The 21,061-nt window shown below is 37.4% G+C and overlaps 1 protein-coding gene across 2 annotated transcripts in view; it reads right to left on the bottom strand.

Moving 5' to 3' along the window:
- Positions 1-6,713: 6,713 nt before the first annotated feature.
- PAFAH1B1 (platelet activating factor acetylhydrolase 1b regulatory subunit 1) overlaps positions 6,714-21,061 on the bottom strand; it is a 67,335-nt gene continuing 52,987 nt past the window's right edge. For both annotated transcript variants that reach the window (XM_031468551.2, XM_031468552.2), the window contains 6 exons: positions 18,046-18,214; positions 16,207-16,309; positions 15,257-15,485; positions 13,821-13,922; positions 11,549-11,705; positions 6,714-10,567 (listed from right to left, as the gene is read on the bottom strand). In XM_031468551.2, the coding sequence (XP_031324411.1) occupies positions 10,494-10,567; positions 11,549-11,705; positions 13,821-13,922; positions 15,257-15,485; positions 16,207-16,309; positions 18,046-18,214 (834 nt within the window). In that variant the 3' untranslated portion in view covers positions 6,714-10,493. The remainder of the gene's footprint in view (positions 10,568-11,548; positions 11,706-13,820; positions 13,923-15,256; positions 15,486-16,206; positions 16,310-18,045; positions 18,215-21,061) is intronic.

A 21,061-nucleotide genomic window follows, 5' to 3' on the forward strand; every position in this document is an offset into this window, starting at 1 on the left:
AGTGTGAGAGCTGGCACGTGTTAGGTCCGTGTGGATGGGCAGCTTGTTTCAGCCAGAAATCAAGTCTCGCTAAGTCATGTGTGCCACACCCACCTCTGTCCCTGTCACCCTACCCTGGGCTTTCACCCTCCGCCCTAACTATTTTTCTTCCGTGTTTGCATTTCTTCTAACGTGCATATTTCTTTTACAACTTAACAAATATTTTAACAAGAAGTGTTAGGACCAAATTAAACTTAAGTTGTGTCATCTCCTCTCGCTCCTGTCCCCAAAACTTCCATTGTTAAGGATGAACATTGAGAGAACTGTTAGACCTTGTTGAGGAATTCCTGTATATCCTGAGGCTGAGAATAAGGTATCCGGATGTGGCCCGAGGATTTCTTCACCCCGACTTCCAGAGTCTACAGTACCAGTCAGACAGGGCGCCATGGTCAGGACCTACGGAGGACAGGTGGCCCTCCTCAAATGGAAACTGAAATACCCCCATTAAACAAATCCGCTGATTAAAATAATCACTCCATAAAAATGTGCTAGTATCCATGAGCAGGGGATATATGTGAGGCTGAGGGTGTGCTGAGAATCAGGGTAAGTGTTGGCACCGGACAGGCATTCAGACGGCAGGTATTCCCCTTCCCTTAGTCCCTCTACTGCCACTCTTGTTCGGAGCCCTCATGACTAAGTGGGAATGACAACCCTGCACAATATTCACAAAGGAGCAAAACTCCATGTGTCAGCATGACAGTGAAAAAGAGGAAAGGGATCTGGAGTTCAAACCCCAGCTGTGGTACACAGGGACCAGTGACATTTGTCTACATTTTTTCTTTAGTGAAAAATTAGTTCAGTCATTTAGATCAGTGGTTCTTAAACTTGAGCCTGCAATCAGAATCGTCTGGGTTTTTGTTTTTTTTTTAATCTTTTGAGGGAGATAGGTAATTAGGTTTATTTATTTACTTAATGGAGGTACTGGGGATTGAGCCCAGGACCAGTTGAGCTATACCATCCCCTGATTGATGGTTTATTAAAATAGATTTGCTGGGTCCCCCCAACCCCTGTTTTGGATACAATAGGCCTGAGCTGGGGCCCAAGAACTTGCATTTCTAATGAGTTCCCAAGAGCTGCTGCTGCTGTTGGCATGGGGACACGTGGAGAATCACTTTCCTATCCAGGTCCACTATGTCAGCAGTTGAGAACTGTTAGTCTACACTGAAGACAAGTCTCACCAAAGACTAACAGGGACAGAGCGGCCACACCCAGAATGCAGCAACCTTTCGCCACCAAGTCTTTCACATTCCTATCCCGCATCCTACACCAGGGACAGACACAACCATGAGTCTTGGAAGGAAGCCTGAGGTGTGTGACATACCAGTGAATTATTCAATACGTTTTTTTCTTTAAATTATTATTTTAATCAATTTTGGGAGGAGAAGGTAATTAGGTTTGTTTGTTTATGTTTAATGGAGGTACTGGGGATTGAACCCAAAACCTTGCAGATGCTAAGCACACAGTCTACCACTGAGCTATACCCTTGCCCCTCAATACGTTTTGAACAGCAGGACCTGTGGGACCTTCCAGGGACAGACCCCTCCCCATATCCTCTGCTGTAGCGCCTCTCTAAAGTAACCAGATCATAGTATCTCCTGCAGATTTCCTGAGTTGTTTTTCAGATGCGAAAAACCACCACCAAATGGAAGAAATTAACTATTTGATGATCATGAGCACGTAGCTCATGGATTGATCACCATCAACCAGTCAGAGAATTGTGCACAGCTGCTCACATACGCTGGCTGGGACGCCCCTCCCTCAGCGGCCTTTAGAAATGCTCAGCGGAAACCCTTCCCGGAGTTTGGGGTTTTCTGGGTGTGAGTCACGCGGTCTCCTTGCTCAGCCCAGCAGTAAACTTTCCTCTGCTCCAAACCCCAACATTTCTGTTTGGCCTCACTGTGCATCAGGCACCCAAACTTGCATTCGGTAGAAACTTTTGTGACTCCAGCCCAGGAGTCTGTACCTGTGGCAGGTTGAACCCAGCCAGGGGCAGCCCTTCCCTGGATCCCCAGCAACTGCTGGGGCTCACTTTGCTCCGGGGAACTTGGCAAGGACTCTCCCTGACAGGTGCGTCCGCCTGACAGCACGAGACTGGAGCCGAGAAATGTCCAGAGCAACATCCACATTTGATGTTGCTTGGGGTGAGTTGCTTTAGCTTTCTCAGGCTGGGAATTCTCTCCACTCCATCTGGGCTCATTGCAAACCACTCTTTTGAGAGCTGGGCCAATCTCTTTGGATGCCTCTGTCTGAGAGTGAAAGTGGAATTTTTAGACTACACCTCCTCTGATTGTGCAACCACAGCTTTGTGTTTTTGTGTGTATCGTTTTAGAGTGACCAACTACGACTTGTGAAGGGTGGGAAAATTCTATCTGCTCCACCTGGGCTCATTCCCTTCTGGGAAGTGAGCCATTCTGGGCTCCTTGGGAGCCACTCTGGGTACCTCATCGTTCAGGAGCCAGGCCACTCTGGAAGCCTCCGTCTCGGGGTGGGAGTAGAATTTTGGGCTATAATTCATCTGATCTTTTGTTCGTGGGCCCATGTGCATGTGTGTATCAGTACTTGCATTGACTGGGTGTCCTTCCCTACTGCATTGGCTACGCCTGAGGTGGAGCTTTGGTTGAATTTTCTCTTTTAGGACTGCCTTTGGTCATTCATTCAGCTTCATTTCTGAATGGGACATTGGTTGGGGTTCTCCCCTTTTGGGACTAGGGAATTGTGACCCTGAGAGACCATTTTGAATTGTCATTTGCTTGATGTTTGATGACATCGGCCATGAATATTTAAGTAAGGATGATCAGAGCTCTGTTAACATCTTACAGTCCTCCTAGAGTGTATTTTGCAAAACTGGGAGATCTTCAGCTATGCTCCCATAAATTAAGAAAATTGTTTTTATTGTAGCACCGTGTGAGCTCAGTACACCAGAGACCTGAAGAAAAATGGCGCCTAACGTCTCTGTTATATCAAAGTGGGCCTTTTGCAATAGCTTCAGCTTTTATCTTGGGTGGGTGGCTGTGTGTGTCTCTGTACCTGAGTCCAAATCCTGTTCTTTTCGTGGTTTTGCTGAAAGGCAGGCATGTGAATGTGAGCAAATGGTATACATTATTGTCTAGTGGATATTTGGAGACTGGAAAAAAAAAAAAATCTCTGAAAATAGCCAAGATGGTAGGGTTTTGTAAAAGTAGTTAGAGAAGGAATTTGCATTTCTCTTTCTGTGCCTTTGAGATGTAGATGATCTAGCTCAGCTCTAAAGGTTTTGTCTTTTTTTAAACGCAGGTGGGAAAACTGACAATATAGGTATGTAATAGGAATCTCTGGTTCCGTCTTTATATAAAAAAAACTAACTGGTAAAGGAGTTCTACTTAATTAAAAGTAAGTGCTTACAGATTAAATATTTGAGTATAACCAGCTAGATAGAACAAATTTCAGGTTCATGTGATCTGGGAAATATTCAATATTAAATTGATACATTAAAGCTAGCTCAAGTTTGTTAGTATAACCAGTACAGACATAACTTTCATCATACCTAGGTTTACGGAAGGTCAGTAAGTTTGTTTCTGCTGCAGAGTTGTTAGGAGAAAGAAAAAAGTTAATTCATTATGATGAAATTCTTATCAGTGAATTATATGCAAATAAAATAAGAGCTTTTTGGTGTACTCTTTACAAATAATTATGTTTTAGGAATGTCTACTTTAAAACGATCCCTCCAGATACTTGGTAACTTGAAATTTTACAGCTGTAGAAAACTAAGTTAAATGATGGAAACTTACTGAATAGTTGGATAGCCAGGTCATTCCCAAACAAAACAAGATACTGAAACATTCACTAGAAATTGACTTTTTTAAGAGTTGAGGATTCTTATTTAAATACATAATTAAGGCTTCTAAAAATAATAAAGGAAACATTTCAGTATCCAGTAGGAAAGTAGGATATGTTTTGAGTGGGGAAAAGAAGGTATGAGGAATGGAATTGCATGTTATTAAAGGAAAAAGAAAGTGTTTTGGCCCTAGAGCAGGTCATTTCTAAATACGGAAAAAAATAAGGAACAAACTAATGTGTTGGGGTACATGATGGGCCAGTGGATACACAAGGTTGTGGAAAGTTTGCAGCAAGGGAGCCCTATAAAGAGGAGTTTTGTGCATGGTGTGATGAGATTAAACTTAATTAGGTAAATGGATTTATTAGAAGTAGGCTAGGTGCAGGACTAGATTTGATTCCTCTGTTAAGCGAACAATTTTATTTAGAATGTTTCTGATACGATTGTGTGAAACTTTTCGATATTTTTGACAAAATTCCTACCAATTCTAATTAAAGTTCTTTTGACTTCAGCTAACTTTGGGATGCTTCAGAGGGCTCCTGAGACACCTCAGAGAAAAATATTAAACTAATTAGGATTGGTTGGTATATTAAATTACACAGGAAACATTATCAAATGTGATAAGCCTCTTGAGATTATGGTATGGATGTTATTAATATAGGTAATTACATACATTTTCTAAAATTTAGATACGTCCTGATATAATGTTATCAGTCAGGATTCTTTACTAACCAAGGTGGCCTCTTTTAAGGCCTTTTGGGCATGTGTTATACCTCTGCTTTGGCTTTGAGGGGAACATATTTGAAAGTCAAAACGGGGTAGCTGTGGTTCAGGAATCTAAGGTAAAACTGGTGGCCATCGTGGGCATGATTTCAGACACGTTCCTGTGTTGTTGAGAACTTGAATTTTCTGAGCTGTCATACTTGGGATGCCACCAGCCATTCTCAAAGCAGTGTCTGCTGGCAGATGGCAGCTGCAACCTTATGATCTCAAGGTTTCCTCTTGTAACAAATTTTTAGACAATAAAATTGCTTTAGATCAGATGTTTAGTAAGAGACATATGTAGTGGCCAATAGCTGTTGTTATATATATGGTAATAAGTTAAAACCTACTCAGATTAAAAACACACACACACACAAAAACCTCCTCATACAAAAGACAACTGGCTACCTGCCTATGAGTCACCCCCAGGGTGCCAAACTGGTTTTCAGGCTTATTCTCCTGAATTCCTCAGGGAATGAGATCTTAATCACACAAGAGTCAGATCCAGGACTTGGAACTCGGGAATATTTCCAACTGGGTGTCCATTTCCCAAATCGAGGTAGGAATACACCCCGTTTCACCAAGTTTCAGGTTGTTGCCTCATTCCCTGAAAGATCTGAGGAAGGATGGAACAGGATTGGAGATGGAAACCGAGTTCCTGTTGAGTTTAATTAACCCCTCTATCCAAAATATGATTCCCCTTCTTGTCCAACACCTGTTCTCTAGATTCAGGAGAATCAAAGAAAAGAGTTGTCACTGAGCAGTACCCTATGCAGCCTTCCCCCCTGTCCTCTGCTGTAGCTCCTCTCTGAAGTACCCAGATCATAGTACTTCCTGCAGATTTCCTAGGTTTTTCACATGTGAAAAACCACCACCAATGTTAGAAATTAACTTGATGATCTTGAGCCCATAGCCCCCAGACCTTCTGGCTCAGAAGGATTGATCACCATTAGCCAATCAGAATTGTGCATGGCTATCACATACCCAGGGATGCCCCTCCCTCAGCTGGCCTTTTAAAAATGCTCAGCTGAAACCCTCTGGGGAGCTTCTTTTTCTTTTAAGGCATGGAGCCACCCATTTATTGGCCCAGCAATAAACCTTCCTCTGTTCTGAACTCTTTCGGTTTGTTCGGCCTCACTGCGCATCGGGCATGTGAACAACCGCACTTCAAGACAGTGACGCTAAGCCTAGAAGCCCACCTCTAGGGAAGGTGGTCAGGCTCATCACCTGGATTTCAGCCTAGGGGAAAAGAGGAACCCTAAACAGAACTGAAAAAGCTGCAAATGGAGGAAACTAACTTCAAGCAGATTACTTTGGTGCTTCGGACCAGCTTTCCATTTGCAGGTGTGGGATGGTGGGGGCAGAGAGAAGCTACTCTGAGTAAGAGGCAGGAAGACAACTGGATGTAAGAAAAGAGCCATTACATCATTCAATTCGCCTTTTATACATGAAAAAGGCCGGCAACTTCATGGGTGCCCTAGACATCGCGGATGCTAGCTGAGCAGCAGCCAGCAAATGAGAGGCAGGACCTTGCCAATGTGTGGAAAGCACATAGAAAGCTATGGGGCTTCTGGGGCAAGGCAGAAGGCTGTACATTTCAACCAAAATTTAAAACAGTATCAAGAATTTTCAAGAACCCAAGGCCACTGGGTGGAATAAAGAGGCTCATTCATTAATAGAACAAAGCAGGTAGGGTCCCCCTACTCCCTGACCACCACGGAGGGCCAAATCTTTTAACAGGTCATTACCGGCCTCAGCTCTAGTCACTACCAGAAAGCGCTGCTGGAGGGGAGGGCGGGGCCTCAGAGAACAGCCTGGAGCAGCTAGACCCAGTGGTCTGTGGGAGACCACCACAGCAGGAGCCCTTGCAGCTGCGCTCCCAGCAACAAGGGTGAAGCAGACAGCAAAGGCAGTGCTGGCACTGCCCCTAAGAAAGGCCTTCCACCCAAGCCCTGCTTCCTTGCCACCAATCTGCATCTTAGTCTTCCTATGACTGGTGCTGATAACAACCCCACCTTCTATTAGGATACAATTTAAAAGGCTTTAAATCTGTGCATAGAAAGACCAAAAAAAAAAAAAAAAAAAAAAAGCCCACATCTAGTTTTATAGGCATTTAATAGTTTACCAATTGGTACAATAAGATTTTTTAATATGCAGAAAACATGAATAAATTTTGTTTTACACAGTCTGAGAGCAACAAATCTTACTGTAAAACACAAGAGCAATATTATATACATTCCTTTACTGATTTTTTTTTAATTGTGTCAATATCTTCAGTTAACTCTTACAATCTCGGGAACTGTTTTCTCCAATCACCACCTCTGCAACTTCGTATGAAATCAATGCTCGCCTTCATGTCAGTGTCAGGATCAACTTCTAACTCGGAAGATTTTGTTTCTACCATCTTCAGAGTGAGCTTTGGGGATTGCCTGAAGGATCGGCAGGACAAGAAAGCAGCTACTTACATGATATAGTGGAAAGATAAAAAGGCCAGTTCAGTCCAGTCGTGACTTGCAAATCCAGCTTGCCCTCCCCCCACCCCACCACTGAAAAAACCGAAACCTTTTTTGTACATGTCACTTCTCTACCAGGAGATTCTTCTTTGCATCATCTAGGTTAGTTAACACATTGGACTTATATACAGCTGGACAGTAAGAGTAACCATTTTAAGTGCCTTTTCCTTCAATTTAACAATTTTAACTTCAGTTGCTTAAGGATTATCAAGCCACCACTGTCAACAAAACAAAATATCCTTTACCTCTAAATAGTTTTTCTTTAAATGAATTAAAAAAAAACTATTTAATGAGTGATATTATCTGGAAGTTCACATAGAAACGGAAAGAGGCAGACAGGAGAGCAGGGCACTGACAGTAAGGAGACTGGGCTTGGTGATCTAGAGCCAAAGCTTCCAAGGCTACAGCGAGCGCCCACCGCCGGACGACGTGCTAACACTAGTGAGTTTTAGAGCAGTGCTCTGGGCACACCATTGGTCACACCACACACACGGACAAAACTGGACGGTCTCAGTCTCCTAAAGTGCAAGATGCCATGTCAAAAAGCAACTATTCTCCAAGCTGTGTCTAAACCAGTTTCCGTGGCTCGCACTCTCAAGAGCACTGGAATGTCTGTTTTCACACACACAAAAGGTCAATAATCAGCTGAGGATGCAGTTCTACCAGCTTTTTATTTCTTAAATAAGTGGCCAATTTGATTGAGAAAGTGACAAAGCAGCAGTGAACCTCTAAACCAATTAATAAATTCCTCTACTTACAATCCAAACCAGTAACCTCATTGTACTTATCCCAGGCAAGGCACAGGGTTAGACAGCAGACAGAGAAAACGGAGGAAACAGGAAGAAAGGGCATCAACAGGGCAGTGTCAAACAACAGCGCGGGAAACCTCTGCACATCTGATTCCGGATTGTGGATGGACCACCCTCCCCACCCCCTTCGTTATTCAAACGGGGCTCGTTACACTTGGATCCAGTTGAGGACCATCCCTGAGATTCAATGTTCGCTGCTTCGCAAATGGAGGATGTCTGGTAACTCAACTAAGCAGCAAGCCGTGGCAATCTCCCAATGAGGATGACTTTGTTTACGGAGTGATAGTTTCTCCTCGTTTGTCAGTGAAAAGTCACTGCAGGCTGCAGGGAAAACCCAGCGGACGGCGGCTTTGTTTCCTCGTAAATCGGTACCATTTTTTCCTTTATTGTTCGTATCTAGGAGTGATTTCTAGATGTTGTGGCTTACCCTTAAACAATTCGTGTTGCTACATGCTAAAATGAATTAAAATACAAGACATTTATACATGTACAAATGTTAAGATGCACCATTTCTATGTATTTATATTTCTTAAAATAGGACAGGAAATAGCAGCAAATGAGAACAAAGATATCTTCCATAGCTTTTGTAGAAAAATCCAGTCAGAACAGCTAAAGGGAAATAAAAAGACTTCTCAATGAGAGCAGGGTTGTGAGGCAATATTGTCCTGAAAGTTACTCTAATGTATTTAAGAAATTAGCTTAAGTTGTAATTCTTGTCCTCAAAAATAGCCATTAGTTTTCAAAACACTTTGCCTTCCAGAGATATCTCTCAGGAATTATTAAAAACAAACAAGCAAACAAAAAGACACAAGCTAGACATAAAGCTGCTTCTAGTAAATATATGGCCTATTCTCTCTCTGTGTATCTACAGGACGTTAACACTAACCCTTTGTCTTTTTCAGGAACCAAACTGCCACTTAATACTAAAAGGGCCATTAAAAAAAAATCACATTACACAAATGAATAAATGCAACCCAGAATAAATTTCCTCGTTAAACTATCTGTTATTTCATTGTTCTGTTAACTTTTCAAATGACCTCAAAATAAAAAAAAGTTGGTTAGCTAAGCAATGGAATTATTTATTAATAATCTGCAATGGAATATTGTTTTCAAAGTCATAAATAAAAATTCTCTTCAATTTAGTTGTAGTAACTTTGGATCACAACATACAATATCAGGATGTGTAAAATGCTCAACAGCCAATTTGGGGGTGGGGATAATGGAAGTGATTTTCCCTTAGCCAGGAAAAATTGCCACAGAGTCAGACCTAGTTTTCAGAAGCGTTAGGAAAAGGATTTGTTCTAAAGCATGGTATTCCACAGCAAGATTTATTCTATTTATATGTTTTAGCACTTCTTCAAAAACTCAGGACCCAAGGACATGGAGGTTGTACGTGTGTGATACACATATACAGACTTATCCACTTATAGATAGGCCCATATACTCAAACATTTATATATAAACAGAAGGTGAAAACAGTACATTTTTATGCACGCTCCATTAAACCCTGTCTTTTTATAAACTGGTTAAGTTAAACACAGTTCAAATCGATATCGGATTCATGTTGAAAAACTGCTATATTTCTCCCACTCCCTTAAAATGGGCAAACATAACCTTTTCAGTATTTCTTTGTCATCATGTAATGCACATTGCACATCCCTAAAGAACATCAAAAACAAATAGTGATTTGTACCATGACACACTCAATGGGAAGATTAAATTCTACTTGGAAGTCACATCACTATACAGTCTAACAGTATGGCGGATACAACTAGAAGTGTGTCTAGTGTGGAAAACAGAAGCTTAAGAGTATTACAGTGTTTCTTTAACCTGTTTACAAAGTATTAAGACCCAAATGAAATAAATGACTTGCTATTATTAGCTGCTGAGATTTTTCTTATTTCAGATTTACAGTCATTTTCTTACACAAATATACCACTAGCCTTTGCTTGATCGGCTGCCAAACAAATGCATCCTATTGATTTGGCAAATGTGTCATGACAAAAATTCCAATGTGTAATCCCCATTTAATTACATAGATGGTTCAGAAGATTTTGAATTGTAGCCTTATTATCTAACATCCTTAAAGAAGATTTATTAAGCACACTTAAGTGATGTTACATAGATACACATTTCAGAAAAAGCCCTAATAACCACCACTTTCCCCCAAATGAGGCCATCAAGTCAGGCACCAACAGATAGCAGAAAGAAAAACAAGAATTAATAATCCAACATAAAATGACACTGTCAACTATTCAGTTTAGTGCCCTAGTTCAATTTATTCAACTTCTGCCTTCTTAGGCCTGGTGTGACCAATGCCAGCCCAGGTTTTTAAACCCTATAGTACTTCTAGACAACGTATGTAAATTTACAGTATACAATTTGGATTCACCATGCATGAATACTTTGTGTGTAACATTTAATAAGCTCAATCTACATCCAGAATAATTTACATGAAAGGACAATATTTATTTAAACAGAGCTCGATGGGGTAACCATGGTATCATCAGAGTGCATCCAGAGGAAAAAAGGGAGGAGGGGCCAAGTGAGACTCAATCAACGGCACTCCCACACCTTTACTGTTTGATCTACACTGCCAGTAACCACATATGGTGCCGTCTTATGGAAATCTGAAAGAAAAAGGGAAAGGCTGATTTTAAAATCTGACTGAGCCAGATGCAATTTGTAACAAGCCACAAAATAAGCACGTCCAAGTGCCAGAAATACTCATTTTTCTCTCTATACACCCTCACACCTACCTAGAAGGTATATCAAGCTTACCAACTAGGTTAGGGAAGCTGAGACTTAATGATTAGATCCTTTAATACCCTACAAAAATACCACCTCCACTATCTCCATCCCGAACACTCTAACAATAAGGATAGCCTCCGTGTGTCCACTTACTGCACACTTACTACGTTTCAGACTTAGTGCTGATGCTCCATATTCACGATTCATCCTTCTAATGATCCTGTAAGGTTAAGCATTAGCCCAGTTCTTTTTGATGAGGCTTTATTGTCATCATTAGATCCATCATACCACAGTGTATTGTATTTTACTATATTCACTATCTTCAATTCTTTTTTTAATGGAGATACTAGGGATTGAACCCAGGACCTCATGCCTGCTAAGAAGCATGCACTCTACCACTGAACTATACCCTCCCTCATCTATCTTAAATTCTAGATTCAGGTCCAGATGACAGTAAGGAAGTTTAAATGTAAGTATTATTCCAACACATGATAGTATATACCTGCCAGAGGAAAGAAGTTGAATGAAATTTCCTTTGAGAAACTTACAAACTAGTAGGGGAGAAAAATTACCTATCACAGTGGTCAATAAGCATCCTCTTCATAATTCTAGTTTCCAAAACCAATGTTGTGCAATAGAGAAAGTAATTTTTTAATTACAAGGCTGATGATGGAGAGTTAAGGAAAGGAGAATTTAAAACAAATCATAGGAATCCATAAAGTTTTAAACTTGTTTTTTTCTATTCTGCTCTGAAAGCACATGGTCATTTCTTACCTGGAAAGGTCCACATGGTTACATAAAACTGTTAGGTCTGGCACTCCAAAACGTAACTGCTCAGAAACCTCGTAACTTGTACATACCCAAGGAGGTAACAAAGTGTTCATGCGCATTGAGGGTCTTCATGCATCGCTTGTTCTTGTAATCCCACACACGCAGAGTCTTGTCATCAGCACAACTCAAAATAAACTTCCCCCCAGAATGGAACAGAACTCCACGTACCCAGTTATCATGACCTACCTATAATTCAAAAGGGTATTTGAATTAATAAAGGGATAAATAGTTTAAATAGCATCTATGAAAACAGTTAAGTCATTACTCAAAGTGCACTGAAATTACATGCACCAAAAATGTCAATGTCAAAAAAGAAAAAAAGTTTAGGGAATTCTTCCAGATTAAAGTAAACTAGAAACCAACAAGATATGACCAATAAATGCAATATGTCAAACTAGACTGGCTCCTGGATACAGGCTAAAGTAAAATGATAAAGGACACTACTGGGATACTTGGAGAAAATTTGAGTATGTATTAATGTTAACTTTCTTTAATGTGATTAATTTTATTATGGTTATGTAGAATACCCTTGTTTTTAGGACATACACGTTAAAATATCTGGGGTCAAGTGTCATGATGTCTATAAGTAACTTTCAAATTGTTCAATAAAATGTACACACACACATAAAACATTAACAACTGGTGACTCTAGGTGACAGATACACAAGTATTTACTGCATATCTTTATTCATCAATCCATCTATATCCCCTGTCCAGCAGCTCTATTTCTTGCAATGTACCCTAAGAAATAATTAAGAATGTATTCAGGTAGGTGACTTAGTTAACAAAGATGTACATCAAAGCACTGTACATTAGCAGTGTATCTAACGACATAACTGTCACAAATCTTCTAAATTAAGTCTGCTGCAAAGTAGCATGTATAATTAAAAAACAAAACAATCCACCATATTCATCTACATAGTAATTTAAGAAAAAGGTTTAGAAATACACAAATAGAATAGGCATTAGTCACATGTGGCTATTTAAATATAAACTAAATAAAATTAAATACAACCAACAATTCAGTTCTTCAGTCTCACCAGCCACATTTTGAGAGCTCAATAGCTGCTTGTGGCTAGGGGGCTACCGTTACCAGCCAGTGCAGACACAGAGCATCATCACAGAAAGTTCTACTGGATAGCTCTAGTCTAGAAAAACACACTTGGTAGGTACTACCAGGTATGGTGGAGTGATGTGAAAGTAATTTTTATTTTCTTTTAGTTTTTCTGTATATTTCTCAAATTTTCTACAATGTAAATAACTATGTTGCCTTTGTAAAAGAAGCCCCCAAAAGAGCTTTTTTCTTTGAATTAAAAAAAAAAAAAAGACAGACAACCAAGATGACATATCTTTTGCCTGGGTTTACTTTTTTGCCTTTGACCTTATTTTAAATACTGTGTTATATTATAATGACCTATAAAAGTTACCAATCACTATAGCTGTAGAAGTCTCAATAAAAGTCAAATCACATTTGTGGTGGCCACACCAAAATAAAGGAGGAAAAAAGAACCTTCCTTTAGTTGAAAAATAGGAGCCAGAAATCTCCAGGGAAATTAATGGTGACCTGTGTTGTTACAGAAGAGAGCACATGCTTTCCAATTTTAAAATTTCCTCACAGCAATAATAGTACATCTGAACTCAGCTCAGAATACTAGTAAGAGGAGAGTTTAATTTCATGTGTCTACCACATCCTACAGAGAGCAAGGTATGGTTAGCACCTAAAGAATTTCTAAAACCAACATCGATACCAAATTATAAAAACTGCTACTGGATTAATGTCAACAGATCCCTTTAGAACTCCTGAAGGCAAACAAGAACGTCCACAATCCCATACTATTGTTTATGTATCCTCATAAGCCTTTTCAAGTCATAAAGCTAATACCATTAATTTCAGAATGGTAAAATAAGTCAAATAAACTGGAACATGTGAACAAATACGTAACAGTTAAAATAATTCACATTAAAATTAAATATAATAAAATCAAGAAGCAAAGAGCTTCAAAAATGAATGAGTCTATAATAATACTGTTTCCTCTCCACAGGAGATGTTATATAACTTTTAGAGATACAGTGGCTAGGATCCCCCTCCCAGCATTGACTGGCTTTGCAGATCTTTGTATAACATACTATTAACTTCCATATCACTGTAACAATAATTAATAAGAAAAATATTTTTATAAGAAGTTATTTTAAAACCTGAAATAATTCAGATTATTTAATAAGATATCACAGGGCACCTAACCTAAAAAGATACAAACATAGTAAAAATGCAAAAGCAGCAGTGAGGTTATGCAAACTTACAAGGGTCATAAGGCACATGCCAGTACTGACGTCCCACATCTTAATAGTCTTGTCTCTGGATCCAGACAGTAAGAATGGCCCAGGCTTGCCACTTTTTTTAGTCTATAGAAAACATGAAAGTAAGTTTCCCAGGCAAGAATTTAGCTAAGCATACTTTAAATGATATCTACCTAGAAATGTTCCGTTTCTCACATTATAAAAATGTATTTTTTGACAAGTAAAAATTGTGTATATTTAAGGTATACAACTTGATGTTTTGAGATTCGTATGTATTGTAAAATGATTTCTACAGTCAAGCTAATTAACAACCATAACTACTTTTTTGGGGGGGTGATAAGAACACTAAAAGTCTATCCTCTTAGCAAATTTCAAGTAAACAATATAGTATTGTTAACTCTAGTCACCATTCTGTACATTACAAATCCATGACTTTATCATGGTTTTCTCTTTTGAAATACAGAAGTCTTTTGACATACCTAGGCTACACAGGAAAGACCCAGATAATATAAAAATAGAAAATAACCACTTAAATTAAGATCCAGTTTGTATAATACCAATCAATGGATGATAAATTTACTGCTCAAGACTTACATAATCAAGAATTTTAAAACTACTTAATCCAGCCTTCATTATAAAGTTCAGCCAGAATGAAATTTATGATATATGGTAAGTAATCACCACCAGGTGGCAGTAAAAAGAATCTGAACTGCAAGGAGCCAGCCAAATTAGAGAGATTACAATAGAAGCTTCATTTAGAAACTGGGGAGGGTGGGAGATTCTCCTTCATCTATTAAAATGTAATTTTAAAAAATCCATGATATAAATGTCTCTATAATAAAGAAATATGGTCAATTATTGCTCATATGACTTATTCACAGAAATAATTCTATGATTTTAAGGTATTAATCATAAAGAATAGAATCATGAAGAGCATAATTTAAGAATCATAAAAAAAAGTAAAACAGACTCAACTAGTGTTTCTAATGATTAAGAATATCAGAGGCTTTCATATGAAATATCCATTTAAAAACAAACATTTAGTGAACTGCATTTCACCGTAAATTTATAAATAAAATAATTATGTTCATTAATGAAGTCTATTCTTCTAAAATATGACATTAACCTCTCCATAAGTTTTATTTTGCATTGGTATACTTTTACAACAATGACATTTCTGATAACTTTAAATGACCACTTTTACTTCTCAAGAAAAGCCCCATCCCAGCCCACGTCAAGGCTCAGCTGACAGCGACAATCACTGGTTAAAAAATATAAACACACTTGCAAGTTGGAAAGAGTAAAGAGTTTCAAGATCAGAATCTGGGGTGCAGATTTTTAAATGCATTAATGACTCTGAAATTGAGAATCAGGAAGGTTATTTAAGGTTCTGGGAAAACAGCAACAAAATCAGGAAATAACACATAAATCATCAGTACCTCAGATCCTGTTGCTTCAGAGATGGAAGAATATGAGCTTTCTGGGGCCCAGGAAATGCATTCTACCACATGCTCATGTTCTCGAAGCTCAGCCTTGCATTCCTTTGTTGCTACGACCCATACGCGCACAGTCTGGTCATTGGAACAGCTGGCTATCAGAGTGCCGTCCTGATTTGGCCGCACCATACGTACCCATTCTCTGTGTCCTGTGAATGTCTTCACACAGTAGCTGTCAAAATAAGTAATAATTTGCACCGTAAACAGCAATGGCTGGGACACTTCTCAGAAGCGATACAAAACTAGCTATGCACTGCAATGAAGAGAATGGCATCATGTGCAAGTCAACAGAATACAGGTACATTCCTAGTTAATACAAGATGAGAACAGGCTGGAAAGTCAAACATCAGTTAAAATAAGCTGATGGAAGCATCATTACGGAGCTAACCAAATCAACAAAATCTAGAAAGAAAAAACAGAAATAAAACCTTTTAACTAAGCACACACAATAAACCTAACAAAAATATTTCTAGCCATGTTGGGGAAAAGGCATGCTCTTACTAATCTGGGTAAAACCAGTAGGTTAAGGTTTTATTATAATAATCATGTATTTCTAAGCACAACCAAATTAAGCCTAATAGGGACATACCTGCACAAATGTTATTTACATTTTAATTCAATACACAGATCACCTAAAAGACCACAGAGAAAATAAGCCATTACATAGAAAATGGCTCTCAAGGACATAGAGTCTCTTTCATAATATCTCTTGTTTCTTCAGGGTAAACATTTAGAAATCAAAACTTAGTTTTAAAGTGTATTATATAATTGTCATGGTAATCATTCTGGGTTACAGTCAAAATCACTAGAACATTCAGAACACAATTTTTTTTTAGTTTGTTTGTTTAATATTATCTCTTTGAGCTGAAGCCTCTTCAAGTAAATCCACTTACCCAGTTTGCACTTCCCACATTTTTATAGTTTTATCCCTTGAGGCAGACACTATATGATCTCCATTGGGCATGATGGCTACTGAAGAAACATTGTGGTCATGGCCTAAAATAAAAACAGCAATGCATTAAGCGATATATCACTTAGGGCAATTAAACCTCAGTTTACCATGAGGTTTCACTATGGGATTTCAAATATCACAGCAACTTCAAATACTATAAACTTTATGTAAATTTGGTAAGAAAGTTAGATTTACACAAAAAAGTTAAGGAATTAGCAACTTAATAAAATAATCTACAATGAAGTAAGTAGCCAGATCAATTTACAATTAAATGTCAACCCGTACAATTGTTTTAAAATCACAAGGGACTGGTATCATCAATCAGCATTTGAATATATTAATATGCTGAATGTTTATGAACACTAGAAAAACACAAAATTTTCCATGGTTGCTAGTCTGATATAAGACAGAAATAAGATTTACAAAGATAAAATAGAATGGATAAGAAAAATGGACATTTGGTTCTATATTTAAAATACTGACTGAAAATTATCTTTTTCTTTTTGGTTGATGTTCATGGGGTAAAGATGTGTATTATTCACAATGCTAATTAATTAGGTATCCTTTGTAAAAGAAACCCCAGAGAATCCTCATAAATGTCATATTATTTTAAGGAATATACAATAGCTGGAAAGAACTCTTTTTATCTTTTGCAATAAGATACAGGCTACTTAAAGAAACACAGATTTTACAAAGGAATTCAGTAAAATTCCTTTAATTGTTAAGTTTCTCTAATGCATTTAATTTGGGGGAGGAGGAGATCATATCCTTCAAATTATACTCTCTATGTAATCACATAGCTCATGTGCTAATATCACTGGATAATCTATTAAATTTTTTTTAAGTTGCATAGCATGTGTTCCATATATAAAATTCAAACATTCATATTTAATCATGTTTAAAGAAACAACAAAAATCCTTACTTAGTGAGCACCTCCTCTGTACTAGGTACTAAACCAGATGATCTGAGTATACGATCTTATTTTATCCTCACATTAATCCTATTACTTACGTATTATTCAATACTTAAGTATTATTCATCTTACAGATTAAACAGATTAAAATTTCCTAATGCCGTAAGTAAACAAATAGAATCTGAACCCAGATATCTGATTCAAAAGCCCAAGCTCTTTCTACAAAGCCAAACTCCTTCAGAAAATAGTCTCCATGACAAGGCCTGGGAAAACAACTTAATGAGACTGTAGTATATATGGAACATTGTTTGCTTTTTGGTTTCTTTGGGGGGGGGGGGGGGATTAGGTTGGATTGTTGTTTATTTTTAATGGAGGTACTGGGGATTGAACCCAGGACCTCATGCACACTAAGCACACACTTTATCATTGAGCTAGACCCTTCCCCTATGCGGTACATTTTAAAGTGAGCAAAGTGAATCTGGGTTCCAGTTTTTACTGTATCTCCTCTCTCTGACTTCAGTTTCCCAACTGAGAAAAACGAAAAAAACAAAATAAACAAAAACAAAGACCCTCCCAAAGCCCCAGTAACTTCATTTTCTTTTTCTCAAGGACAGATAAATGCCCTAGCAGTTTTTCTTACCCAAAAATATTCATGAAAATGAAATCTTTTATAACCATTAAGAGATACTTAAAATCTCTTAATTACCATGACTTATCCTTGGACCATCTATATCATATGCTCCTCCACCAATATAGACAATTAAGAACTGAATGCAGGGAGCTTATACACCGTTAGAAAACAATATCCTTTTCTATGGAATGCTATGTCGGAGACCAGTATCAAAATGCTATCCTCCACCCCTTACCATGCATGGTTCTGATGCATTCAAAGCCTTGAAAATCCCAAAGTTTAATGGTCATATCTGCAGAACAGGAAGCCAGAAGCTTGCCACTGTGGTCAAATGAAATATCCTGTACAGAGTCTGTATGCCCCTTAAGAGTTCGTTCAAAATCTCCAGTCTCATAATCCCACACCTGTCAAGTGAATAGAAAATTGGTTAACATCAATCCATCACTCCTTTCTTATTTAAAGTAATAAGGCCAGTCTGCACTTTATTGACTAATTAACTGAGCAAGTGACAAAGGGTAACTGTCTTAGAAATAGCATACTAAGTATAAATTGGTTTTTTTTTCTCTGTAGAGATAATCAATGTTGCAACTATTAAAATAGACCTCTAGTACCACATTCATTAAACATCTACCATATACCAAACCATATTACTGATTAGGTATATAATGCCATAACACAGAGTCCCATCCCAGTCTGATAGCCAACAGACATGTTAAAAAATAAATGTAAGTACCAAAAAAAAAAAAAAAAAAAAAGTTTCAGGGGCCTTTATAGGTAATTATATTAGGAGAATGATAAAGGAGTACTCAATTCTACTAGACAAGCAGAGATCAGACATCTAAGAGGCCAAGGAAAGACTTCATAAGCTGTAACTGTCCATAAATAGCAGATTAACAAAAGCATATGTCGTTTTGATGTAAAAACACCAAGCCAGTCACATTTTTAAAGATAATTTTTCTAAAAAAATAAAAATAATGAGTTATCAAGAATAAATATTATTACAAACAGATCTCAAGGACATACTAACTTCTACTTCAGGGGCCAAATGCCAGTCTGAAGTTCAGCCTTTAACCAACACTAATTACATGCTCTAAAATCAAATGACTGCTCTAAAATCAACTTATCTTCCTATAAGTTCAAATGTATCTGTGGTAGGGTATACGTCAACCAATTTAGAGAAACTCACAAAATGCATTTTATAAACTTGAAAACAATCTAAATATCCAACATCAGGGAAATAGTGACATAGACATAAAATTTGCAACAGTAAGGAATTTGTAAGCATCGATACAATAATATTATGTAAAAACACAAAATTACACGTGATTACAACTATATAAAAAACACATTAAGAAAAATAAGCTATCAAAAGATTTCTTTTACAGAAAACTTAAGTACCCTTCCTAATATAAACAAGTAAAAATTTTACCATTTAAATGTTCAGGTACTTCTACATGGAAGTGATTACTGTTAAGTTTAATTTTGTTCATATTTTGCTAGATTCATCCTTAAGTATTTTGGAGTTTTTTGATGCTACTGTGAGTGGCATTTTTTAATTTCAATTTTCAATTATTCATTACTAGTTTGTAGAAGTCAATTACTATATATTTATTTATTATTTATTTTGGAGAGGGGGTAATTAGGTTTACTTATATATTTATTTTTAGAGGAGGTGTTAGGGATTGAACCCAGGACCTCGTGTATGCTAAGCATGCGCTCTACCAGCCTGAGCTATACCCTCCCCCTATTTTTTATATATTGACCTTGTACCCTGTGATTTTATTCAGTTCATAGTTCTAGCAGCTTTTTAGTAGATTGTTTGGGATTTTCTACATAGAGGATCATGCTGTCTGTAAACAGACGGTTCTATTTCTTCCTTCCCAATCTTACGCCTTTTATTTCTTCTTTACTGCACTGGCTAGACACTACAGTACAAAGATGAATGTAAGTGGTTGAGACTGGTCATCCTGGCCCTGGTTCCTGATCTCAGGGGAAAAGCATTGTTTTCTTCCGTTACAACCACTGCAGGTTTTCCATGACTTTTACCAAGTTCAGGAAGCTCTGTCCTAGCTTGTTGGGAGTTTTTATTATGAATGGATGTTGCAATTCTGTCAAATGCTTTTCCTGAGCCTATTATTTTTTTTTGTCGATATGGTATACTACATTGGTTGATTTTCACATGTGGAACCAATCTTGCATTCTGGGATAAACCCTCCTCAGTTACGACATATTAATTATTCTTTTTGTGAATGGCTGGATTCAATTTACCTATAATGTATTAAGGACTTTGCATATGTTCATGAATGGTATTATACTGGTCTATAGTTTTCTTTTTTTGTGTGTAATATCTTTACTCATTTTGATATCTGTTTAATTTTGACACCAAGAGTTGAGATGAATATTCTACATACTGAAAATAAATAAGGTGTGATCTTGAAATTCACTTCCATTTCAGATAACGTTATATGTATTCATTAAAGAACACTAAAGCATTTTCTCTAAAATAAATATACCCAGAATATGAACTGGGTCTTTTCATAAACGGTAAGCAAACAGGGTATTTTGGCCCTAGTTTATAAATGTCAAGAATTAATGAGAATTGATTTTATTTTTCCTTTACTTGATATTTACCTTTTGTATGATTATAAAAATAATAAATGTTCACGATAAAAAAATCTATAATGTACTAATATAAAGGCAATAAAAATATCCATTATCCTACTAATGGCATGGTTTTTCCATTTTTCTATGCTCTTTTTCGTAATAGTGACTGTATATATTTCATCATCCCATTTTCCCTTTAACTTATCATAAGGATTTTTCCATGCCATTAAAAACTTATTAGCAAACATTATTCAAAAAGAATTCCTATTGTTTTCTAAACAACAGGAACACTTTTTCATTATTATAGAAAACATTATAGTGAAATCTTTGACTATTGAAAAATATCTGTCCTCATTTTGCAATACTTAGGTCAGACAGTGATGGAGAAAAAGAACTGTGAGTCAAGAAGTATAAGCTTTTTAGTCTTTCATATATTCTGCTAAATTGTTCTCCCATAAGATTGTATCAAATGTAATGAGAATGCCTGCTTCATCAAATTCTTATCACCATCGGGAATTCTCATTTAAAAACTAAGATATCTTGGCAGATTTGATATCTACTGTCATTTTAATTTTCATTTCTTCTACTATCAGTAGTAAGGCCAAAGTTCTGTTGCTGTTGGTTAGCCATTTTTTCTTCTATAAATT

This window comes from Camelus dromedarius, chromosome 16, assembly GCF_036321535.1.
Source record: "Camelus dromedarius isolate mCamDro1 chromosome 16, mCamDro1.pat, whole genome shotgun sequence".
NCBI classification, from domain to species: Eukaryota; Metazoa; Chordata; class Mammalia; order Artiodactyla; family Camelidae; genus Camelus; species Camelus dromedarius.